This window comes from Urocampus carinirostris, chromosome 5 (genome assembly GCF_059441175.1).
Source record: "Urocampus carinirostris isolate Australia breed hairy pipefish chromosome 5, RoL_Ucar_1.0, whole genome shotgun sequence".
Lineage (NCBI taxonomy): Eukaryota > Metazoa > Chordata > Actinopteri > Syngnathiformes > Syngnathidae > Urocampus > Urocampus carinirostris.
In genome coordinates, this window is record NC_142353.1 from 26,402,350 (window position 1) to 26,428,501 (window position 26,152).

General features: G+C 39.6%; 1 protein-coding gene across 1 annotated transcript in view; it reads left to right on the forward strand.

Annotated features, from left to right (window-relative positions):
- Positions 1-414: 414 nt before the first annotated feature.
- The window catches only part of LOC148365886 (guanine nucleotide-binding protein G(q) subunit alpha), a 33,270-nt gene continuing 7,532 nt past the window's right edge, over positions 415-26,152 (forward strand). The window contains exons 1-5 of the mRNA XM_088336337.1: positions 415-1,234; positions 11,293-11,477; positions 21,705-21,859; positions 21,934-22,062; positions 23,693-23,822. Of these exons, the coding sequence (XP_088192463.1) occupies positions 1,099-1,234; positions 11,293-11,477; positions 21,705-21,859; positions 21,934-22,062; positions 23,693-23,822 (735 nt within the window). The 5' untranslated portion in view covers positions 415-1,098. The remainder of the gene's footprint in view (positions 1,235-11,292; positions 11,478-21,704; positions 21,860-21,933; positions 22,063-23,692; positions 23,823-26,152) is intronic.

Consider the following 26,152-nt stretch of genomic DNA (forward strand, 5'->3'; position numbering starts at 1 on the left):
ATTATCACTTTATAAGGGGAACTACAATCATTTTAAGGGGAGCAATTGGCTGAGGTTGACAGGTATGACTACCTTGTATTTACTTGGATCAAATCGATACCAAAAGTCCCAGTATCGCTCACCCCTCCTACGCGGCAGGACCGGAAGTTGCTCAGGCAACCACTTGATTTAACACGATTTTTTTTTTGGGGTCCCAAAATATTTTTTTTTTGTACTAAATATGAATTAAGCTCAAACTAAGTTTAAGATATTAACTAGAGTAAAAAGGTGAATAATGAATTATTTTTAATTTAATAAAAAGAAATGTAGGCCACCTCGTCGAACTCTCCATTCACATTTTATGAAGACAGTCCCCCGCCACCCCCTTCCAAATCAGATCCATGAGTGGCCACGCCCCCTCCCACCACCCCGCCCTCTCCCTGGCTGGACGCGACGTCACGGAACCACACAGCCGAGAAAGAGCGAGCCATAGACGGCCTTAGTCACATTAAAAAGGGGGGGTGAAAGAGATAAAGTCCGGTAGATTTTCAGCCTTTTCAACCCCCCCTTGACGGAACCATGGAGGCCCCGCGCTTTTGCCGACTATCGTATTAGGGGGGCGTCTGTAAGCGAGGACATCGTCTCCCTTTTTTTTATCGGATCGGGAGTGAAAGTCCGCCATATTTTTTGCCTTACCACGCCCGGGGAGCGGAGCCACTGGGAGAAAGAAAGAAATCGGGGGAAAAAAGAAACCAAATCGCGGGGATGTCCGAGTGACTCCCCCGGTTCTACAATCAAAAACGGGATTCTTTTTTAAGGGAGGGGCGAGGAAAAGGTGGTAATCGCGGATGGCAACGCTTAACGAGATCCCCGCTCAGGATGTGTCGTAAACGGATCTATTGACCTGGGAGACTGCAAAGCACATTAACACTAATTAACAAGAAATCCATTGTGCAAAAGGGAGTGAAATCAGAGGGTTTGTGAAATATTCCCCGTGCCGAGGCTGTTTTTTTAGGCCGCTGCATGAGCGCCCTTGCACGGCCTGCCTCACACCGGCTATTAACCCCAGCGATTATTATCTGTATATCATTGGAAAGAAAACGAGTTTAACTAAAAAGAATGACTCTGGAATCCATTATGGCGTGTTGCCTCAGCGAGGAGGCGAAAGAAGCCCGTAGGATCAACGACGAGATCGAAAGGCAGCTCCGCCGGGACAAGAGGGACGCGCGGCGGGAGCTCAAACTGTTGCTGCTCGGTAAGCCTGCAAAGAATGTGCAACACCCTTCCATCTTTTTGCGTTTTTGTGTGTGCAAAAGCCGACTAGCAGTGTGAGGATTTCTTTATCAATGGGCGCTGCCACCTGTATCAAGTTGCGTGGGTGATTTTTGTTGTTGTATTCCACTGCACAGATTGAGATCTGCATGCAGAAGCGGATCCTATCAATGTAGACAAAGAATAGGATGTCATGAAATTATTCATGTGTCGAAAATGAATCGGTATTGGGTAGTTTGCAGGGATAGAACAAACAAGTTTACTAGGATTTTCAGATTTCAAAGAAAGCACTGTGCATCCCCGCTACATCATGTCAACCTTGCTCGAAATTGACAAAACATGACATCAAGAACATGCACGATATGATGGGATATCAACTGGTGTTGACTGAACAAAACACGGAAGAACGAGACTGGGAACATACTCACGCGTGGATAGAACAACATAATGTTCCAACACCATCCAGCTGTAACAGAACAAAAACAAGTAAGAACAGTGTGTTCAAACACGGAACAAACTTTACTAGCAGTTTCGGAATTCACAGACCTAAAAGTTACTCTAAAACATGCTCGACCATGCATCCCTACTATATAACGTTAAATACCACCCAGCTCTAAATGAACGAAACCAGAAAGGACACTGACTAACTGAACAAAAACATGGAAAATGACAAAATGTTGACAATTACTTGGTCTAACTGAACAAAACATTTACATAAGACTGCACAGGATATGTAGACATTAACTACGACTAACAGAACAAAACATGACACAGGACTACACCTGATATGTTGGAACACTAAATTAAAACTGATAGGACAACGAAAAAATATGTCGTGACACTAATTTGCTCCAACTGAAAATAAAACTTAAAAGGTAACACTAGATATGCTTGCTAACTTAACAAAATATTAAAGTGAGACAAAACAGAATATATTGGGAGACTAGCTCTGACAGAACAAAAGCATGAAAGGCAATGCATGATATGTTGGAAAACTGACACATTGAAAAAAAAAACATGGAAGGAAGAACCCACTGACTGGATCTAACATAACAAAACATGGAAAGAATGATGCAGGGTACAGTGGAACACCAGCTGGCTCTAACTTAACAAAGCACAAAAGTACAAGGACATAAGGAACATACTCAAGCGTGGATAATAAAACGTCATGTTTGAACAACCTGTTCTAACTGAACCAAACATTAAATCAACAATACATACATGCACTCAGACGTGAACCAAACAAGTAGATTTTGTGACAATAAGAACATCAGAAGTATTATATTAACTAAACAAAAATATGAATGAAAGTCAATGCAGACTATGCTGAGACCAACTAGATCTAAATGAACATTACATGAAAAGAAGACTAAGCAGGACATATATTCACACGTTGATAGAACAATAATGGCTGCTACCACTGTGTCAAGTTGTGAGAGTTTTTTTTTTGTACTACCAGGCACAGACATCTGCATGCAAATTGATTGAAAACGGAATCTAACTGAACAAAACCTTTTTTTTAAGTCAACACAGTGTACTCACCAAAAAAACAAAGTTTACTAGGATCCTCAGAATTGAAAGACATCAAAACTACTGTATTACAGGCATGCCTGCTACACAATGTGAAAACACTAACTCGACCTAAATAAACAAAACATGATAAGGCGATGCAGGGGATATTGTGGTACAAAAACTAACTCACACTGAAAAAAAACTGAAAGTATAAGGATATAGGTAACATTCTCAAATGTAAATGGGGAGGTCTTCAGTGACTTGAGAATCGCTATATAAATGCAGACCATTTGAATAGAACGACGTCATGTTTCAACACAAAGCCACACTAACAAAACAAAAACATGAAAGTTTGACAATGTACAGAAACAGAACGTTTCCTAGGATCTTCTTAATACAAAGAAATGAATGCTAATCTATAACAGGCTCAACTATGCATTCCTGCTACCAAACATTGAAATGCAGATAGATGTAAATGAACAAAACCTGAAAGTATGTGAAAGTACTTAAGAAGCTTCAAAAGAGGATTAAGGGAACATACTCCCACGTGGATGAAATTACTACATCATGTTCCAAAATCAACCAGCTCTAAGGGGACAAAACATGAAAGTAGACGACACAATAAACAGGCCAAGAGATTGTTGAACCAATACTGAGAGTGCCATGATGGCGAGACTTTCAAATACTGAGTTTTTCTTATGTTTTTGGGAACATGAAAGCTTGTTGTGGAGAAAATGTCGTAACAATGGGGCGGAAAAACACTGGACAGTAACGTGAAAACATGGTAAGCGAGGGACGTCGTAACCTGGAGGACATTAACCAATGTAATGTCCTAGATAGGATGTTTAAAAATTATCCGAGGACTTAAATAAAAGAAAAACTGGATTCTTGTAGAGATGCTACATGCTAACCTGATTGTAGTTACACAACTGGGCCAACATCATGCTGTAATAAGTATTTTAGCGTGGCCATTTTGGTTATTACCGTGAAATAAAACTTCTTATCTTGACTCTGAAGCGTTAGGTGGTTAGGTCAAAGTCTGCTTCTTGGGATGAAGGCACTGTGTAATGATTAGTCCGCGTAAGAAGTTGTGGGTTATAACGATTCAGAGACTTTGTTCTGATTTCTGACTTAAAATCAGTTTTATTCTAGTATAGTAGAGACCCGGGATATGGTGTCCCCGCCCTACAATGTTTTCACTCTACGGTATGGAATATGATGCTTTTTTTCAGCCTCTTTTTACTGAATTTTCCCCACTATACCTTCAAAAAACTCATTCATTCTCGTATGGCCAGAAGCGGCCAGGTTTGTGCGTATGACGAGTTATGTCTTTGAGATGCCTGTCTGCTATTGGTTGATATCATATAAGATGCTGCTCACAGGATTATAATGATGACACTATGCTGAACTCCCTCCCACAATGCCTTTCTCTTTATTGGGATCAGTATCTCGCGTGCTCTGTGAAAACTGCGGGTCAGCAATACAATACTGTATTTTTTTTTTTCATATGTACTGTATTAGCTATGCGTCTCAAAACTTGCTGTGAGGCTAAAGCGAGAAGCAAAAACATGATGACCATGGAAACGAACCTGGCAATGATCAAACACTAAGAGGGCAAAACATACCTTTGCTAAGCAGGGTTACCTAAGCCTCCATGACTAGAATACTGTTGAACAATGGTGGCCATACTACGGCCCGGGGGGGAGAATCCCGGGCCAAGCCACCCTTTTGTAGCGGCCCTCAGACGAGTTTCACGAAAACATTTTAATTTTAAGGATTCTTTGTGGTAAGATGTCTCTCTGTGTGCCTTGCGACTGGCTGGCAACCAGTTCAGGGTGTCCCCTGCCCACTGCACGAAGATAGCTGGGATGGGCTCCAGCACCCCCGTGACCCTACTGAGGATAAGCGGTGCAGATAATGGATGGAATGGATTCTTTGTGGTACTGGTTGTTGTATCATGACACTGGTCTAAATAAATGCAAATTAACGATTCACAAATTTATAGTAATTTTTTGGGGGAAAACAAACACTCCATGAAAAGGCCAATATGCAATTGGCTGAACTATTTCCCACAATTTCTTTCTCTTTCTTCATCATCCAGTTCAGAGTATCATGTGTTTCGTAAAGGCCATGCGATCTTCACTCTAAAATAAAATTATATTTTATCCTGGGGTCTATTTTCTATGTAAACTTTCATAAAGTAGAATCAAGTAGCGTTGTTTATAGCGCTTTTGTTCAGGAACTGAGTCATTTACTGACTATCCCGTTCGGTTAATTGAATTATCCACTAAAAAGTCCATTAGATGTGATGACCACGCTTGTGGGGAGAGATTGCCAGTCTGCTCTTTTGGCCTTCCGGATCCGGTTTCCTTTCTCACTTCCTCATGGACGAGGGATGTTGAGTTCAAGGTAGTAAAACGGGGATGATTCAAAAAGAATTGAATTGCCTTTCTGAAACCTGCTCGGTTCATGGAAAACTCAAAATTGTTTACATGATTTCTGTATGGTACACCCCCGGGATACGACATAAATGCGTTCTAAGGGAAACACAAGGTGATACTGCTGTAAAGCGGTGAACCCACGGTACCCCAGATAAAACATCTGAAATAATCTAGTATGTAATAAGTACTACCTATATGTACCGATTTTATTAGTTTATATTACGCACCCCAATTTTTAAAACGAAAAATCTGTATTAAATTTTTTTCAGGTGAAACCAAACATTCTCCGTCACCACCATGGTTAAGTCTTTTATTGACGATGCAAACTACCAAAGCAATACCAACAAAAATAAAATTACAATGTATTTATTTAATGCCCTACAAATTCTGATTCATCATCAGATTCACCAAGCAGTTGTTTCCCTCATCATGCTCTTTGTGTTTATTTCTATATTTCAAGACAACTGTTTTTCCCCCCAATCAAATTCGTTTGTCTCTGGTACCGTGACTAAAATTAGTGTGACATTAAGATGAATTACAATACCTTTTCATATGTCATCTCCATCACTGGTGGTCTAGAGGTTAGGATTTGGCAATCTCATTGTTACGAGCGATTGTGGCTAGTGATATTTTTTTTGACTGATTAATCATTGCACAAATACATTGGTATACTACCGTAAAACCTCTGTACAATGTGAACCCAAACTTTAAGTTCTTTTTTAGATAAAAAGAAAAAGCGCTTCATGCGTGCATAAATACAATATGTGAACAGGATTTAATAGCACTATAAATTAACGTACTTGTAAAGGGAAAATGACATTTTAACTTTGTGAAATGACATGTCCTGGTCTAGTGGAGTAGTGGGTGGATACAGAGGGAGGAGAGTTGATGGCGAATTAAATCAAAAACTGATTTTAAAACTTTGAGTTGTGAGAATTGTCATACTCTTTAGAATATTTATTTACTTTAACGTCTCCGTTTGAAAAAAAAACATGAACCTTTTTGACCCAAAAAGCCATACCAGCAAAATATTTTTTGGGAGAGCCACACTATAGACAAAATTCAACAAAACTGCCAAACCCGCTCTACAGAAAAAAATAAATTATTCAATAGGTTTTATTTTACATTTAATGATTTGATTAGGTAACAATGCCAGAGCCTGTGTACCATTATCCATACAAATTTGTCTCCCTCTTGCAGTTACTTAAGAGTGTTTAGGCTCATTCTAGTCGCCATTTTTTCCTGGCTAAAGGGTTTCAAAACGAGGTGCGAGCAAAGTTCTTTTGTAAAAATGTAGCGAAAAATTGCAAACGAGGATACCAACGTATTTACCATCGCCGCAGACGGCATTTGGCAAGAGAGCGAAGGGGGTGCCTGCATAGCTTAGCCCATCTCTACCGCTCAACCAATTTAAATTGAGTGCTTTGCTGGTGTTTACAGTTTGTTCTGTGGGTTTTCATTATAAGTGTCTCAACAGGCTTCTATATAAAATATCCCTTACATACAACTTTAATTGGTTCTGTCTGTGTGGCATTTTGACTGTCAATTGTAGTTGAGACTATGCGCTACATATACTGGACCCTCAACAACCTAAGTGCTGCTCATGCTTCATATGTACGTTGCAGGTTTTTTGAACATATCATAATTGGATTAACCGAGAATATTTGTATCATAAAGATGCCATCTCCTGGCCATATGTACTCATGAACCAAGCCATGTCTGGACCGTGAGCCATAAGTTCCTGACCCCTGCAATGGTCGATTGGTTACGGGCATGCAATTTTTGCAAGGGTGGCATTTTGCGTTGGAATCTTTGCTAATCACAAGTTTAATTTCCATGGTTATCCAAATGTTGCTTGCCCCTTTAGTGCCACTCAAGCTTTGAGACCGATAACTTATGGAGTACAAAAAATCTGTATTCTATAGCTAACTCGCTAAGTCTTTATGAAGCACAGAAGATTCTAAACCAATTGATCAGAAAGGCAATCAATAGCAAAGCAGCATTTTCATGATTCCGTGAAACAATCCAATAGATGACTAGCATTTTGTATAACGCCAACCAATGTAAGACCGGTATCTTGGAAACACAACTTGTAATAGGCACGAACACCGCAAAACTTGAATTTTATGTTTTTTTGGGTACAGCAAATAATTTGTTGACGTCATAAAGTGGGGGAAATGCAATGAAGAAGGGCAGAAAAAGCATATTCCACATCGCAAATTGAAAATGTAGTAAGCCGGGGGACTGTATCCCGAAGGTTTACCGTAGGTTCGCCTCCAATAGCATGTTACATTCCCTGACTGAAAATGTTTCCTCTGAGGAGACTCGTCTTATGTGGTCATTTAAAAACTAACGGGCGTAGTCCGAATTTGTCCATATTCAGCTCCACCCAAAAAAGGAGAACCTGAAGGGATGGTGAACATCTGCATGGTGTCCCAGTAGCACTGCATCAAATGTGTAAAATAAAGACGTTTTACTTTCTATAGTATATTGATTTCTGTTTTGGGGGGCCTCTGTACAGATTTTGCTGGGTTGTATGAATATTGGCAGACTTGGTTTTATTGTTTAGTTCTTTAAATTACGGTGTAAATTTTAGAGGTCCGGCCCGTCCGATAATCGGCACCAATATTTGGGAATTTGACTCATCGATATGGGCATATTTATTCATTTGACGCGCTGAAAGGAAAATCGAATGATAGATAGATAAATGGATACTTTATTCATCCCCGCAGGGAATTTCACACTTCCAGCACTCTCCTTTGTTGTTTATTAACAGGATCCCCTCGGGGTGCTTTGTTGTACTTTAGCCACAGCGGAGTGGATGACGTCACATGCTAGTCCAAAAGTTCGACGTCCCTGCAGCAGATGGAAATCTTTGTGCCCAGGGATACACCACCTCGTGTTAGCGAGTCCACCTCCTCTCCGCTTCCCGCAGGCTTTCGTGTCTCTGTCTAACAGCGCTGAAGCCAGGTAGCTCCGGATAGCTCCTGTCCAGGTGGCTCCACGTTAGCGTCCGGGATGCCAGACGTGAGCCACGTTTCCATAAAGCACAGCAAACTGCACTCCCCGTGCGCTTTGATGTTTTTCACCAGCACAGCCAGTTTGTCGGTCTTATTTGGTAGAGAGTTTACCATGATTACGGAAGGTACCGAAGACTTATAACGCTGCTAGCCGCTTAGCTAGCTCCGGCTCTCCATCCACGATAGGCCCCCTCATCATGCCAGCACAAGAATTCTTCAGGGGAAGGAGTTGATTTCTCGAATAAACATATTTTTGTGCGTTAAAACCCATAACGATAGGATAGAAAGTAATCCAAAGTGTAGTCGTCAAACGGGACGAAAAACACCGATAAGCAGATAACAAACTGCTAAAAGTGAAATAAAAGCATAAAGAAGGAATGTAAAGCTTGGAAGCTATTGGCAAGAAGTGGAGATAACATCATGATGCATGATGGGAAATCCCCAGGCGGCAGACGCATGCGCACAGTAGCATCAAACCGCTCGCTTTGTTTGCAACGAAAAAAAACGATGCAGAGATAGAGGCTGCACAACGAACTCGTTTGACTTGATTGATTTGCCGTTTCGTGATAGTTGGTGTATACCGGACGGTACCCATAATTGACAACTTTGCGTTTTTCCGTACAGATTTTCTTGTACGTCGTATACGTCTTAAAATGCATAATAAACGTACTCTGTACGGCAAAAACGTACAGGTTGACAGGTATGGAGGTGGAAGGAGGAAGCGGCGCGTCTTTTACCCCAACACGGAGGACGAAAAGTTCTTTGGATTTAGTGATTTGGAGTTGAACTGATAGTTTGGTAAGAATTTTCTCTATCAAAATCTTTTGGGGAGTAAAAGTGCATTTTTTTGTGGATCCTCTACGAAGGAAATAAACAAAAACACTATAAAAAAAAAAGTGAGAGGGAAGCCCGACCAGCCCGAATTAATAATTGACATTTTAAGCCCAAATTTCGGGTTGTGTTCGGGCCAGGACCTAAGATCTTACCTCTAACCCTGCCTTCTGTCTCTGACTCCACCCACCCCGTACCTTCTGATTGGATAAGCGACCAGGGGCGGATCCAGTGAACCAGGAAGCCCACTCTGCACTGTGCGTGGTCAGACTGCAGACTGGAGCGAGAGTTGGGGCTTTCGTTAATTTTTTATACACGCGAATATTTTTCACATTCACATTTACGTTTTTATCTTTCCAACCCCCGTTGGTGACTACCCTTGACTGAAATGTCGAGACAATGTCAAAATGCAGTGACGCGCACATAGAAGCAGACACTACCGGTATCTCACTCCCCTTCACGTGAACGCGAACTGATTTTCCTATGATTTTTACCGCTTTGCTTCTTATAGTGCCCTGATTCCAGTCCGTACAACGTGTTTATTAGGAAGTATTGATGAACGTGATTAAAACAAATAGGCGGCCCTTGTATATACAATGTTTATCAAGACATTTCTGCGACCGTCACCAACACTGTAGTAGCCATAGTGTACAGCATGTTTATTGTACGTAGTTGTTCACTGATTGCTGTAACCCTCTTCTGGGTAGCTTTGTAATGGTTGCTGTCTGTTGACCCTTATTTACTTTTTGATTACCGTAAATTCCGGACTATAAGCCACTACTTTTTTCCCAAATGTTCAACCCATCTGCTTATTCAGTGAAGCGACCAATTTATGGAATTTTTCTAACGGCCACCAGCGGCGCTGGATTATAAAAGGGAGGATAAAGACCAGTAGAATATGTGCGTCTAGAAAGACTGCAACCTCTAAGTTTAAGCGTACATTGTCTGTAAAGTTAAAGTATGTTCCAATAATGAGGAAGACGCCCTTGATGGCGATAGTTATGAGGAGGAAGTTGAGGACGATCTTCCGTGAATTTCACAATTACGGGATACTGTTTTTTTTAACAGGCACGTTTGATACATTGCGAGCGTGATCCTACTAGCTTGTTGGTACCTTTCAAAGGCACGGTTTGGGATGAAAGTTATTTTATTATTATTAAAGCTTTGAAAACTCTCGGTGTACCGTCTTTCTTCGTAAATATGTGTAACCATGTATAATATGTATTTGCAACTGTATATTTTGTAATCTATTTATTTTAGAGATTTATTCTGTTATGTGTTCTACGGACAAATCAAAAAGAAGGGGCGGAGCAAACGCGGGTTGATGGAAAATGGGGTAAAGCTGAGTTACTGGTAGATCTGTCTGTTGTCGCAGCGGACAATGGTGGATATATATTTTTCCCACCCTTAACTTTGGAAATATACATTTTGTTTCCTTGGATTACTTTCAACGGGACCCGGACTTTACAAGTCTGCATCATACGTTAATTACGGGTATCATTTTCAATTTATGATGCCAACTGTGGTTCTAGAATTTTTTACTATCTATGTGGTTACAATCGTGGAACTTACAGCCTGGTCTGGGTAAAACTTGTGATTGAGTTATAAGTATTAATAATAATAATAATAATTTCCTTTGTATTGTCATTCTTTGTAAGAACGAAATGTCGATACACTTGACCCGTTGTAGCGAGCCGATGCAGCCGATGCGGGTGCACGCGGCCTATACATGGGTGCGGCTTGTGTGAGTATAAAAGCAGCAAATCACCTAAAAAGTGGTGGGTGCGGCTTATAATCAGGTGCGCTCTATAGTCCGGAATTTACGTTACTCTTGTGTGTGGCATAGCGTGCTGCTTCTACACTCTGCCTTGACTTTATTGGTTAGTGTTGTTAAAACTTGCCTATGATTGGCCGGCGCCATTAAAACCCAAACTGTGAGAATTCTGGTTCGATTAAGAAAGGGTAAAAAACACACATGGAACTACGAATCCTTAAAAAAAACTCAGTGTCTTGCGATTACACAAACTCAATACGTCACATCGTATTGTGTACAATCTTTCAGCAGGTTTAGTTTTGCGATTATCAATATTTCTTGCCTACAAATCGCCACCGTTGAGCTATTTTGGTTCATATGCTAAGCTGCTAGACGCTAATGCTAATGTTTGAACGCTCTTTCTTTTTGTGATGTTGAATTTTCTTTTTCCCACAACATTAAATGTATATATTTTTTCTTTCAGGCACGGGCGAGAGCGGTAAGAGCACATTCATCAAGCAGATGAGGATCATCCACGGCGCCGGCTACTCGGACGAGGACAAGCGAGGTTTCACCAAACTGGTGTACCAAAACATCTTCACCGCCATGCAGTCCATGATCCGGGCCATGGAGACACTGAAGATCCCATACAAATACGAGCACAATAAGGTAAGAGCATAAATAAGTACAGGACAAGCAGAAAACTTATTTTGAGAGTGTTGTCTATCTCACTCTGAGCAGGCCAATCAGCACTTCCTGCCTTTTTCTTTTAACACTTCCTGTGTTCGCTATAATTCACGCCATCTGTAGATAAACCAGAGCTCTACGACCTTTATTTGAAATAAGAACAAAAAAGCTAAACAACAGGCAAGAGTATTAAACAGAATTCAAAATATATTTTTTCCTTCTATGTGAACACAAATTTCAGTAATTGCATTATAATACATTTGATTTTCCCCTTAAAAAAAACATTTTTTCTAAATAACAAATATGTGCTATGGATATCATTCATTAAATATCATTATTTTGGAATATGTACTTACTATTCTTCATTTTGTTTTTATTGAATATACATAATTGTTTCTAAAAGAAAAAGGCTCTATAATTTTTTCAAATCTACTAAGAATTTCTTTTTTTTTTTACATTTTCAAATTTAAGAACATCTTACTTTCAATTGGATTTCCATGATTTCATTCAAAAAAGAATGCTTTCTTTAGCTTACTAATTTATCGAAAAACAATAATAAAAAAGTTGTATAAGGTTATTTTTTTATTAACCTTTTTTTAATTAAACTTTATGATATCTTTCATTGTTTTTTTTTACTTTTCAAAATTTGTTACTCGAAATCATTGTTCATCATATTCTTTAAATTGAAAAACATACTTGTCATTATTATGTATTTTACATTTTTTCCATATTATTTTCTTTTAAAAAAGCTATTTTTTACAGAATATTATTTTAATCAATGATAAATTGTATCTTGATCAAATACTTTTTTCCCCATATTTTGTCAAATGCAGGAATATTATACTTTACATCATAATGTCTTCATTTCCTTAATTTTACTTAAGATTTTTCATGCTGTCAATGAAACTTGGTGGTTTGGGCCTGTGGGCGATCCTTAGATGGATTGGTTTTCCTGATCTGTCCTGTAGCCCCGCCTCCTGTGGTTTGATTGACATATAGTTATTCTCGTCATTTTGAAAAAGAAATGGGCCATATAAAAAGTGGAAAATAAAGATTGTGTCCGTAGTTTGAAAATATTCTATTTGCTGACGCCATCTTCTAGCCAAAATCATCGTTGCAGCTGTATGTGTTGTGCGTGCAAGTAGGTGACGTTCTTAGATGCGCTCGAATAACATTGGACTATATTTGAAATGCTCCTTTTAACAAATATAAAGGGGCTAACGTGAATGGAGTTTACTTTTTTAAGTCGTGTCTTCACTGTCACCAGTCACTGAAATATGTCATGCCGTTTATCATTGGAAAGATTAAACTCTTGGGATTCAAGATATGATGACCATTTCAAAATGTACTCATAGAAACATCAAGATCAGTCTGAAACACGATACCCGAAGACTATAAAGCAGGGATAGATAGATAGATACTTTGTTCATCCCCGTAGGGAAATTCACATTTCCAGCAGCATCCATGAGCTGAGAACAATCGAGAACAATCGAAAATAGCGCACCAATAAGTCCCCTGGTAGTCGGCGCATGCGATCATTCCTTGCAAACATGGAGTTATTACATACAGTGAATCCAACCGTGTAAAATATTTGCTCCAAAACACACAGTAATGCCAACATTAAAAAAATGCCTCAAAGCATTTCTGCATTGTTAGACATTTTTTGTGTCAATCTTGTTTTTCACCACAAACTGTTTGTCACGACCATAAGGTGCACATAAGTCTCCCGATTTTTGTCAAAATGGGCAGAGGCCCTATTGTGTAATGTAAAGCAGCTGACATAGGCCAGCTCAGTGGCCTTAGTGTTGGGCGCCCGCTCCCGAGCTCGGGGGTCACAGGTTCTAGCCTTGGCTGAGTCAAAATTTCTAAAATTTATGGTGAAATCAGATGTTTTTGTGATCGTTCACATTTCCAACCAAATGCGGCTTTTATGCATTTCCTGTGAATTTGAAGCCTCTCAAGTTTGATTGCCATCATATCCCGCTTGCACTAAAGAGGACGCGTGACATCACACGTAATGCATTGTTAGCGGAAGTGCTCATGGTTGCTAATGCCGTAGCGTATCTAGCAATTTGAAAGTTATTGTGCTACCGCAGGCTCAAGAGAATATGAATTCAATCGAAAACCACACTTTCCCTCCATTGAAAGCTGTCTGTGCTGCAGTCCGCAATGGTGTGTTGAAATCTTCGCTGCGCGGAGGAACATGGAAACCGAGCAGCCTCCGTGAGAGGATTGAGGGTTAATAAAATGAAGGTTTGCAAGTGGAGGAAGCTGAAAAACGAACTCCAACAAGTTTTTGTTGGTGTGTTTTACTTTGAAAGCAATACTTAACTAAACCTCAACCAAACTCTGCTTTGCTGTTGCTGTATTTCTAAATACGCACACTTGTCGTGTTTTGTGGAGACTGCACCCTTTTAACCTGTGGTCGTGAAAATACGGTAATTGCCGTTTACAAATAAACGGACACGTGAAATTAATTTTAGCCTTTGACCTTTTGATTGACTCCACTCTCGGCCAATAGCAGGCTTTTTTTCATGGTCCACAGACCGTATTAGCCTAGAATGGCCTGTATTGACAGCACGGTGGCGCAGTGGTTAGCGCGTGTGCGGCACAGTTCTTAGGTCATAAGGTCGAACCTCCTGTGTGGAGTTTGCATGTTCTCCCCATGCTTGTATGGGTTTCCTCCGGGCTCCGGTTTCCTCCCACATTCCAAATAACATGCATGTCAGGTTATTTGGTCGGTCCAAATCGTCCCTCGGTGTGAATGAGCGAGCAAATTGTCTGTCCCTGTGCCCTGCGACTGGACGGCAACCAGTTCAGGGTGTCCCCTGCCCACTGCCCGAAGATAGCTGGGATGGGCTCCAACAGCCCCGCGACCCTACTGAGGATAAGCGGTGCAGATGATGGATGGATGGATGACCTGTATTAATAAAACGGATATTGCTTCCTTCTGAATAGTTTAAGCAAGTAGTAACCGATTGAAATGATGATTGTCACAGTGGTTAGCCAATGATATTCTGAAAAGAATGACACGCGGATATACACTGTGTATTCAAATTAGAACCCAAAATAATTGTGTGTAACGCCACTCGTGATTCATTTTCACGCACCATTATTACGCGCACGTTTGTACAATCATTCATTGACTTCTGGAAATCAAAGTCAAACATTTACAACTCTTTAAAATTGTCTAAAAACATGGCTGAAGTAAAATACACAGTTGCAGAGTTTTACAACTGTAAACTGGTCATGTCCAAATGGCCACTTTTGGAAACAACTACCCGAAAAAAAATGTGTAAAATACAATGTTTGAATTTTCAGATTGTGATGAAATTTGACAAGGTACTAGGTAAGGCTTCAAGCTATTGCCTCACTTGTTTTTCAGCTGAGATGCCCATGCTACACTTATCTGGAGGCATTTAGTTGAAAAAAATCCAGGCGAGAATAAAAACCTATTTCTGTCTGTTCCAACTCTGATTACGGAATGTTAGCAGCACTTGCAGTGATTATTTCAGTTGGGGAAAAACTTGTGTGTTATCTTTCAAAAGTCACCAAACCGTCCATAATCTCCAGAAAGTTCAAGAACAGCATTCAGTTCACTTCGGGTAAGTCTCGGATTGGGTTTTAGGCAAATTTTACATGAATTTTAAGGGGTTATTTTCACCATTTTAATGTCACACCAACAGGAAACCTTAAGCACGCGCATGAAATCACTCTCTTCCGAATCCTTTCATCCAGCGTGGTGCGTTCCGCGGTCGGAACACTGATGGTAATGGCAGATGGGCCAGGCGGGGAAATATATATAGACTCTTTGAACTTAGCTGGGCGTTTAACACACTCAATCAAGAAAGTGTTTAACTTAACTTTTTTAGGACACCTCAAATGATGCATCCCACCTTTAAATGACATTCTTTCAATCAAACTAGGAGGGGTGGGCCTGTGCTCGATCCTTAGATCATTTGGTTTTCCAGGTCATGTCTGTTCTGTAGCCCCGCCTCTTGTGATTTGATTGACAGATTGTTACTTTTCCCGTCATTCTGGAAAAAAATAGGACACGGTAGAAAAGAGAGGAAATAATACGACATGCTGTCAATCAAACTTGGAGGGTTGGGCCTGTGCTCGATCCTTAAAATGATTCGTTTTCCTAGACTTTGGTCGTGTCAGTCCCTAGCTCCGCCTCCTGTGTTTGATTGACTGATGGTTATTTCCGTCATTCTGGGGAAAAAATAAGCCATAGTAAAAAATAAATTAAACAACATGCTGTCAACAGTGTTCTCATTTGCCTGCGTCCTGGACGCATCATTTTTACTGGGGACGCATTGTCTCAAATCTACTTTTTCTAACTTTTTTGACACCAAATTGTCATTATTACCCGATTCCCTTTTTTTTAACAAAAATTTACCGCACTCCAAACTTCTCGTCAGGCAGATTTGCCATTGTTGTTTTCGTCTCGCGCCGATCTCGGCAAACGAGATCTCGTTGCTTCGAGATGACGTCATTGTTTTGGTGGTTGTCGAGAGAAAGAGAAGTATGCCTCCGTATAAAACAGTTGGTATTAGGTGCAAATCAACAAAAATTGGTAATTTCTTCAGTGTCGGTAATAAGTCGAAACATAATACAGAAAGTGGTAACAACGGCAATAATTCCGGCACGAAAAAACGGCAGAGAAATTCTTCAGAAGACCGCAATGGCAAGGAAAACACGTGTTATGAAGCGAACGATTCGACGAAAGATAAACAAAAGAATACTTGCCAAAATGGACTCAATTATATTCCTGGTTACGCTGTAAGGAGGATGATAACGGAGGCTACATGTTCTGTGATGTATGCACCCAGCGTGACAAAAAAACTGGATTGCATAAATCATTTCGCAATACGAACTTTCAGAAAAGCACGTTTGATCGGCACAACGACAATGAAAACCACAAATTAGCAATGGAAATTCCGTTACTGCAATTGGACCTTGAGAAGGCATTACAACTGTGGCGAGACAGCAAACCACAAAGAATATATGAACTGAAAAATCTGAAGTGATTAAAACTGCATGAATATATAGACTAATATTTCAGCAATATTATTTTGTATAATGTACAATATTTTTGTGAACTGAAAAATCTGAAGTAATAACTGCTTTGTTTTACCAATTAAGTGTGATGATTAAAACGGAATGAATATATAAATTTATATATTTATTTATATATTTGTCGCCGATTTACAATTTCAACCTCGATAACACTAAATTTTGGGGACCCATATATCTGTTAGGACCCATAGATTTTTGAGCATGCGAGTCCCTGGGACCCATCACTTTTCAGAGGTAACACTGTGTCAATCAAACTTGGTGGGTTTGGCATGTGCCTTAGATCGGTTGGTTTTCCTGGACATTGGTCAAGTCAGTCCCTAGCCCCGCCTCCTTTGGTTTGATTGACAGCGTAAGTTAGTCATTCTGAGATTTAAAAAAAAACCGTAGTGGAAAATAAAGGAAATTCAGAGGCATTATCATAGAGTATCATGTACTTGAATACCAAAAATAAGTATTTTTTCTCCCATTACTTTTACTTAATCCCTGTTTAATCAATATACAATAAATGTTCTGACTATGAGTCCCGCATTCGTGATCACTCTGAGTGACCGGAAGCTTTTATGTAAATGGAGTTGATCAATTATTTAGCAAAGCTGTTTCACGAGCGTCCGGTCCGTCTTGGGTGAAGTTTTAGGGATGCATGATCATTGCTTTCTTTCTAACGGATACCAATTCCGACTTTTTGGTGACGTTTTTGTCACATTTCCATCTAAATGTGACTTGTATGCGATCTCCTGTGACTTCTATGCGTCTCCTGTGAGAACGCGACAAGTGTGATGCCACACGCAATGCGCCCATTATTTGCGGAAGTAATCATGGATGCTAACACCTGAGATATCTTTGAAAGTTATTGAGCTACCCGGAGGCTGAGTTGCCCATCCCCCCCCCCCCCCCCCATTATAAATTAAATCCAAAACCTCACTTTCCCTCAATTGAATGCTTTCCGCACTTTTGTCCGTTTAGTTGTATCAATTTGTACACTACGCGGAAGAATATTAAAACCGAGCAGCAGCTCGAGAATCAAAGATGAATAAATCCATGGTCTGCAAGTGGAGGAAGCTAAAAAACGAGAATTAAATAAAACTGAGCTTCCGTGGAAATAAGGCAAGGTGGCCTGGGATAGAGGAAAGACTTGATTAGTGGATCATTGAGCAAAGCACAACAATAAGACTTTTCACATCCTGACCCCAACCAAACTCAGTTTTTGATCCTGCTCTATTTTTAAATACGCACAGTTTTATGTTTGTGTTGTTGTAAGGCGGCCGCAGCAGAGGGCACCCGTGCCCAATCATCAGATGCGCCCTATGTAGGTGTGAAATACAGAAATTGAACCAGCTAGGGAGACTGTGGCTTTTAACATCATAATAAATAATATGTAAATAAATATATAGGTACCTGACATGAAGGAGTAGTTGCGTTTATTTCACATACCAGTTACGTTTATAAGTTACATAAAGCTCTTTGAGAACATCGGTTACGCTGATGTGGCCCTCGGTTGAAATGACTTTGACACCTCTGTCATAACTGTACACATTAGTAGCTTAAATAAGTTGGTATAAAGATCCAAATGCCATATAGGGCGGCACGGCAACTGGGTGGTTAGCGCGCTGCCCCACGGTTCGGAAGTTCAGTGTTTACTAAGGCCTTTAAGGCAGCCTTTTTGTGTGGAGTTTTCATGTTCTCCCCGTGCCTACGTGGGTTTCCTCAGGGCACTCCAGTTTCCATCCACATTCCAAAAACATGCATTTTCAGGTTAACTGGCCAGTCCAAATTGGCCCTTGGTGTGAATGACAGCACTCCCACAACCCTACTGAGGATAAGCGGTGCAGATAATGGATGGATGCTATATCGGGAAAATGTAACGTCGGCAAATTACGGCCTTCGAGGTTTCTTTTTTGGTGCCTTGTACACATTGCCAAGAGGTCGAGAGGAGACACGACCAAATTGGATATATTTTTAATTCCTTGAAAAATAGTAGCGCAAAGAAATTGAAAGAATCTTTCTACCATGTCTTGTTAGCCGATTGAACCTAATAGTGTGGTTATTGACTAAATATCGGGTCTTTTATTTTCTATCTGGTTTTTCGGTTTGATAACTACAGGCCCGAAAATTATTGTGCATCACAAAACAAAATATATAAATCAAAAAAAATTGTATTAATGCATCTCATCACTTTTAAACTGTGCTTTATAGTGGCTATATTTCCAACCCAAATATTTATTTTTACAATTAACAAATGTTGCAACGAGTTGGCATAACCCCATTTAGAAATTTGAGGTATTATGCCGGTTAACTTGCAAATGAGGTGTCACGTTACAAAAGAAGCAACTGGGCCGGGCCAAACTTTGCCCTTAATTGGCTGGCTGGGATTTGGGAATTCGGATATTGGGTCCATGTCAAGCCTCGGGGTGTGAAGACTCGATATAGAATTGTTGTTAATTAGCATATTATGAGGGATGGCGTGCCTGTCAACGGTGAGCTTATGAAGAAGCCCTTTGAGACTTTTTACTGATTTAGGATCCTAACTATGCAGGTACGATAATTATCGAGCCAACAAGAAACTGCCAAAAATGATATCAGTTATCGACCCTATAGAGGAGAAAAAAGACCTGATAATGTGTTGCGTGGAGTCACGCTATAATTTTCAATCAGCTGACACTATTTGATGGAAAGATTCTTGGCTTGTATGTTTAATTTTCATCAGAGATAGTTTGTGTCTCCTCTTTACCTCCTCAAACAAAACGCTCAAACGAAATGCTGGAGAGCTTGGTCAAGATTTGAAGTATTTATGTTCTTCTTAAGAATATATTTTGTGTTTCTTAAAAAGTAGTAGCACAACTTGGTCGTGTCTCCTCTCTTTTTAATGAGCATGAGGCACTGGAGAGCTCAGCCATAATCAGTCGTAAGTCCCAAGATTCTTTGCAGACATGTTCCTCATTTGAGTAAATTTTCAGTTACTATAGAAGCAAAAGCAACACTTGATCATTGTTCCTTTTCGGCTCTTCATAATGTGAGAGAGGCACCGGAGGGCTCGGCCACAATCAGTCACACTGCCCAAGATTCTAAGCTTAATTTTTTCTTCATTAGAATATATTTTGATTTTCTATAGAAGTACTAAAACAACTTGGTCGTGTCTCCTCTCTATCTCCTTGTACTGAGCATGAGGCACTAGAGAGCTCAGCTATAATCGATCGCATGGCGCAATATTCTAAGCATTCATGTTGCTCATTAGAATATGTTCTGTTTTATATAAAGTAGTTATACAAGTTGGTTGTGTCCATACCTCTTCATAATATGAGAGAGGCACCCGAGCGCTCAGCGATTATCAGTTGCATGGCCCAGGATTCTAAGCATATTTTTTCCTCAATATAATTTCATTTCCTATAGATGGATAGAAAGAAATGGCACTAATTGGTCTTGTCTCCTCTTTACCGCTTCTTACTTTGTTTTGTTTTACTTTTCTGTCCTATAAATACACAAAACATAGTGACTATATTTGAATGTTTTGTATTCCTTGACCCAATCATCACTGCCTTACATATGCCTCACAAGAGACCTGAACAAGCCGTATTCGGCCTAATGTAACATTTCCCCGATGTAGCAATTGTATATTAATTTGGAGTTGTTAAGCTAATAATGTGTACACTACTCCAGGGCTCCTGCGGATCCTTGAAAAGTCTTAAAAGGCATTATTCGAATAATAAGGTATTAAAATATCTCAAATTATCATTTCCGAAAGTCTTGATAATGTGAATATCTTAATAAGGTTTATATTTGTCTGAACTAAACAGAATTGTTAACATCAACATCAATTGTCTTCTTTATTAATTCACTGATTTACTATTGGGGCAACATCGTGTTACCACAATGAGGGCAACTATCAAAACGGTGATGTGGTTTCAGTCGGGCTAATCGGAGCAGACTGATGTGTTGGGTGCACCCACAATACAAATGGCAAGTTCCGACAGTTACAATCCATAGGAGAGTGTAAATTTAATGAGAAGTGTCAGTCCGGCGAAATTTCTTTGCCATAGCTTAAAGCTGTGTCAGGTAATGTGTTTTGTTTTGTCTGTCTTAGTGTTTTTCTGTCGACTCGGTCTTGAATTTGATTTCAAAAGTCACTAAAATGTCTTAAAAAGTCTTGAATTTAACTTGCCTTAAGCAGTGTCTGAAACTCATGACAAAAAAGTTACCGGACACCAGGGCAGACAACTCTGAAAAGTTGCCTGCCCAGCCATAAAGTTGCCTGCCCCATGTTTCACAACTTGAAACACAATAAGATGACTAATCGCAAAAAAAAAAACATTTGTTGCAAATTATTAAGGATTGATAATCAGAATATATAACAGAACAACACTTCAAAATTAAATTTATTATAAATCTACTTATAACATTCATTCCATGTATATGACATCGCTGTTTTCCATCTGCCATCAGTATGTACCTGTATTTACGCATCTTCATTCATGCAACGTTTGCGTTGCACAGTCTGCTACAAGCCACATGTACTCCTCTTTGCATGATGCTTTTAATGTACGTTTGCGTTTTTTAGCGTCATTAATTTTGTTAGCTTCTTTTGAATCTTTCTTCTGGGGCTGAGGTTTTGGCTCGATTCCTAACCACTTTTCGATTTTCTTGTGTTCTCTGTGCGTCTGCTTTGTAAAATGATATGCAAATGCACGACCTTATAACGCTCGGGAAAGTCCGGAAGCACGAAGTTATCCGATGCAAGCTTCTGATTGGCTGCCGAGTATGCAAATTGCCAAACATTCCGAAATTTCCAAACCGAACGAAGATTTTTAAATCAGAATAAAGCAAACGTTTGATTTGAAAAATAAAGAATAAAAACGAAATATTTTTAGTTTTCGGCCACCCGGGCGGAGACATATTGAAAAGTTGTACGCCCGAGGTAACAGATGCACGCCCCGGGCATTTGGGCAGATATTATATCAGACACTGCCTTAAGCCATATGAAAACCCTGTATTATGCCACTTGATGAGTGAAGAATGAGAGAAATAGTTTTCTTAATCAAGGTATGTATGACCTCAAGTCTTGGAGCACTTGTATGACTAATAAAAAAAATGACCCCGACACGTTTGATTGCCCCCCCCTCCTCTTTTTCCCAGGCAAACGCCAACGTGGTGAGGGACGTGGACGTGGAGAAGGTGGTGATGTTCGTCAACCCTTACGTAGACGCCATCAAGAGCTTGTGGAACGACCCCGGCATCCAGGAAGCTTACGACAGGAGGAGGGAATACCAGTTGTCCGACTCCACCAAATAGTCAGTGATCACGGACGGCGGGAAATGGATACATTTATCTGTTACTATCTAACCACTTCCCTCTCCCCTCCCAGTTATTTGAACGCTTTGGACAGGATTGCCGAAAACTCCTACTTACCAACCCAACAAGATGTACTTAGGGTCCGTGTCCCCACCACGGGCATCATCGAGTACCCCTTTGACCTGCAGAGCGTCATTTTCAGGTGCCATATGAATGATTTAGAGTCATACCTTGTCTAGCTAAGGTTAAATCAGTAAAAAGTCTCAATCTGAGAGCCCCGTTTTAGTTTATCGAGTCACTGGCCTTTACACCAGGGGGCTTAATCGCAACTTTCTCTGAGGCCGCCAGAGCTAGGGTCTGGATCAGGCGGGGCCATATCGGGTTTTATAAATGAAAATTACTCACAAAATCATTTCACTGTTCTCAAATATATTTCCCCTACACAAGATAGTTATAAAAATACACAGTATTAGAGTTGGTAAGCAGATAATTCAATCATTAATCCAACAATAATTCAGCAAATAACTAATTAAGTACAATTTTTTTAACACAAAAATCAAGAGTAATACGAGAATACATTAATCAGCAAAAAAATAGGCTTTGAAATTTCGTATTAAGGTGGGGGCCTCAAAGCATTTAAAGTCTAAGGCCCCTTCTTTACATGGTCTTTTTTCTGTAACTTGTGCTTAAATCCGGTCGACCCCCAGGGACACGACATGAATCGTTTCTGAGTTGGGGATTGTAAGGTGTAATTGTGGTATAGCGGGGGATTGAAACTTATGTTAATTACCTAATATGTTCCAAATGAAATTGAACTCTAGCCTTTGGTGTGATGTGACTGGAGCTGGCACAGTGGAGTTGGTGGGTGGATGCAGAGTGGGAGCAGACGGCAGATTATAATTAAAACTCAGACTTACAAAGATTGTCATGCCCTGATAAGATTTCCTTGCCTTAATTGTCTCTTTATTTTTAACAATGGTCCAGATCGTCGACTGCTTTTGACCATATTCCTTAGCAAGGATTATGATGCGTCAGCCTTCTTCGTATTTCCTGATAAGCGCAAGCTTCATTTTCATGTTCATCACTTTCTTGCTTCTCCATTTAACATTTCTGCAAGTCTTGGAAACCACAGCAGTCTGGTAGGAGAGATTCTGAACAGAATGTATAAAAGGCATTGTGGGAGGGAATTACGTAAATGGAATATAAGCTTTTTAATGATTGTGAAAGCATTTTATGATGTTAAACAGTAGTGAACTGGAATCTTAGTGACGTATGAGGAAAGCAACTTGCAGCAATACGTACAAATACTGCGAAGTTCAAATGTGTACGTTTTTGGACATGCAAAATAGTGTTCATTTTGTATAGTTGGTAAAATTCTGTAAAACGGGGCCTATATCTTCTACTTTGTAATGTGAAAATATACTCTAGGTATGCTGTAACTTTGGGGTCTACTGTTTAAAGGTACTAATTAGATTTATTGGCCAGCCAAATTTTCAGACGCTGCTAATCCTAAATTATTCGTAATCAATTTCGTTATGTCGGAAAAATGCGGTAAAAGGGGGCCTTGAAAAGTCTCATTCCGACACTGCACCACGAAAACTTCCTTAGCTATGGACGCCTTAACCCGGGGGTCTACTATGTTCTAAAAAATCAATTGGATTTTTTGCCTTGTCTGACTTTCAGACTCTAACGCAAATTTTTTGCGTCAGAGACTTTTCGAGCTTAGCTTTCCGCGCAGAAGAAGTCAACGCTAATTTTGTTGCAGAAGAAGGCCGATTTTTAACGTCTTTATGAAAATAAATAAATAATTGAAACGGTCTCCTAACCGACAGGATGGTGGACGTTGGCGGTCAGCGGTCCGAGAGGAGGAAGTGGATCCACTGTTTCGAGAACGTCACGTCCATCATGTTCCTGGTGGCGCTCAGCGAGTATGACCAAGTTCTGGTGGAGTCGGACAACGAGGTCAGTAGCCTTTTCGCTGACGTTTGGACTCACTTCGAGATTCGTATACCGTATTTTCCGCACTATAAGGCGCACCTAAAAGCCTTTATTTTTTTCAAAAGCTGACCATGCGCCTTATAATACAATGCGCCTTATTTATGGATCAACATTAAGTTTTCCAACTAACTTGCAGCCGCCGACTCGATTTTCCCCCGAACGCCAAGTAGTACGCGGTGGATGGTGGGATTTATTTACCGGTGTTTCATTGGCTAACCAATGTGTCAATCATCAGTTGAATCGATCACTATTGGCTAAAGTTATTCGGAGGTCAAGAGGCGGATCCTTCTTATCATTTACAGACTGCCATTGGCTCAAACGGCAAACAAAGTCTGCAATTGGCCGAAAAAGATGTGTCAATCATCACTTGAATCGATCACTATTGGCTAAAGTTATTCGGAGGTCAAGAGGCGGATCCTTTTTATCATTTACAGACTGCCATTGGCTCAAACGGCAAACAAAGCCTGCAATTGGCCGAAAAAGATGTGTCAATCATCAGTTGAATCGATCACTATTGGCTAAAGTTATTCGGAGGTCAAGAGGCGGATCCTTTTTATAATGTACAGGCTGCCATTGGCTTAAACAGCGAAACAAAGCCTGCAATTGGCCGAAAAAGATGAATGCGTATAGCATGTGGCGGATGGCATAGAGAAAGCATTTTTTTCTATTCTGTATTTGTAAATATTGTATTCTCCTGGATTTACTACCTCCACGGATATAAGAGGACATTGCCTGCACATTATTATGAACACAATGACTTCGGTGAGCTATTCCCGGTTTTATATTGTCTTGTTTCAGACTGAACTCGATGTTTCTGTGATAAGCGGTGCAGATAATCGATGGAATGGAGTGTCTATTTTTAAATTAAACTCAATTCCAAGTGTTTATTGTCATATGCACAGTAAAGTTGCGAGCGAAAAAGAAAATAGATACGAAGGAATGGTTATCATTTCTTGAATCCCAAGACTTTAACCTTCCGGATGATGGAACGATGCATTTGAGTGACATCTTACGGACACCGCATTCGCACGTGTTCTCGACACGTATTTGCGTCTTTGCAAGCTTTCGGAATGTTAAGGGGGTAATAAGTTGGACTGAACTATCTGACTGTTTTGTCCACGTTCCCATTGTAGCGCCTTATAATCCGGTGCGTCTTATATATGTCAAAAATAGGACCAAAAACTATTTTTTCGGGGTGCGCCCTATAACCCGGTGCGCCTTTATAGTGCGGAAAATACGGTATTTAAATATTAGGGGTGGGACCAAAAAAATCAATTCCCGTTTCTCCCCGGAATCGATTTTCTGTAACGCTATATCGTTTATATGTAAAAATTCAGGAAAGCAAACTAAAGTTCAAAATGGAGGAAGAATGCGAGCACAGAGAACTGAAGCCCATAAATATGACCTAAAATCTTAACATTAATACTGTAGTGATATTTTCATAGTATTTCTGTAGAATTATTCACAATGGTAATGTTGTTTTAGTATTTTGAAAATACTACAGTAGTATTTTTGTGGTGTTTCTTTAGTATTTATGTAATATTACTGTTGCTGTCCTTAGTGGTATTTCTGTTGTAGTATTTTCGGATTATAGTATTATGGTAGTGGTAATTTAGTTATATATATCTGTAGATGTTTTTTTTTTAAGTATTTCTGTAGTCGTGTTGTTTTAGTATTTCAGTAGTCTTTTTGTTGTATTTCCATTTGTTGTACTATTATTTTTTTAGTATTACTGTAGTGGTTTATGTATTTTTTAAGTTGTAGTATTTCCGTGGTAGTATTTTTGTATTATAGTATTATGGTAGTGGCAACTTTGTTGTATTTCGGTAGAAGTTTCCTTAAAGTTCTTTCATAGTAGTGTTTTAGTATTTCGGTAGAATTGTTGTAGTCTTACTACTATTTATGTTGTATTTATTGAGTATTTTTGTATTATTACTGTAGTTGTATTTTGTAATGTTTCAGTTGTCGTATTTCTATGGTAGTACTTTTGTATTATAGTATTATGGTAGTAGTATTTTTGTTGTATTTCTGTAGAAGTTCCTTTAAAGTGCTTCCATAGTAGTGTTGTTATAGTATTTGGGTAGATTTTTTGTTGTATTTCCTTAGTACTATTTTTGTTGTATTCATTTTGTATTTTTGTATTACTGTAGCTGTATTTTTGTAATGTTTCAGTTGTAGTATATCTGTGGTAATATTTTGGTATTTACGTATTTCCATAGTAGTATTGTTTTAGTACCATTTTTGTTGTATTTATTTTTTATTTTTTTATTATTACTGTAGTTGTATTTTTGGTG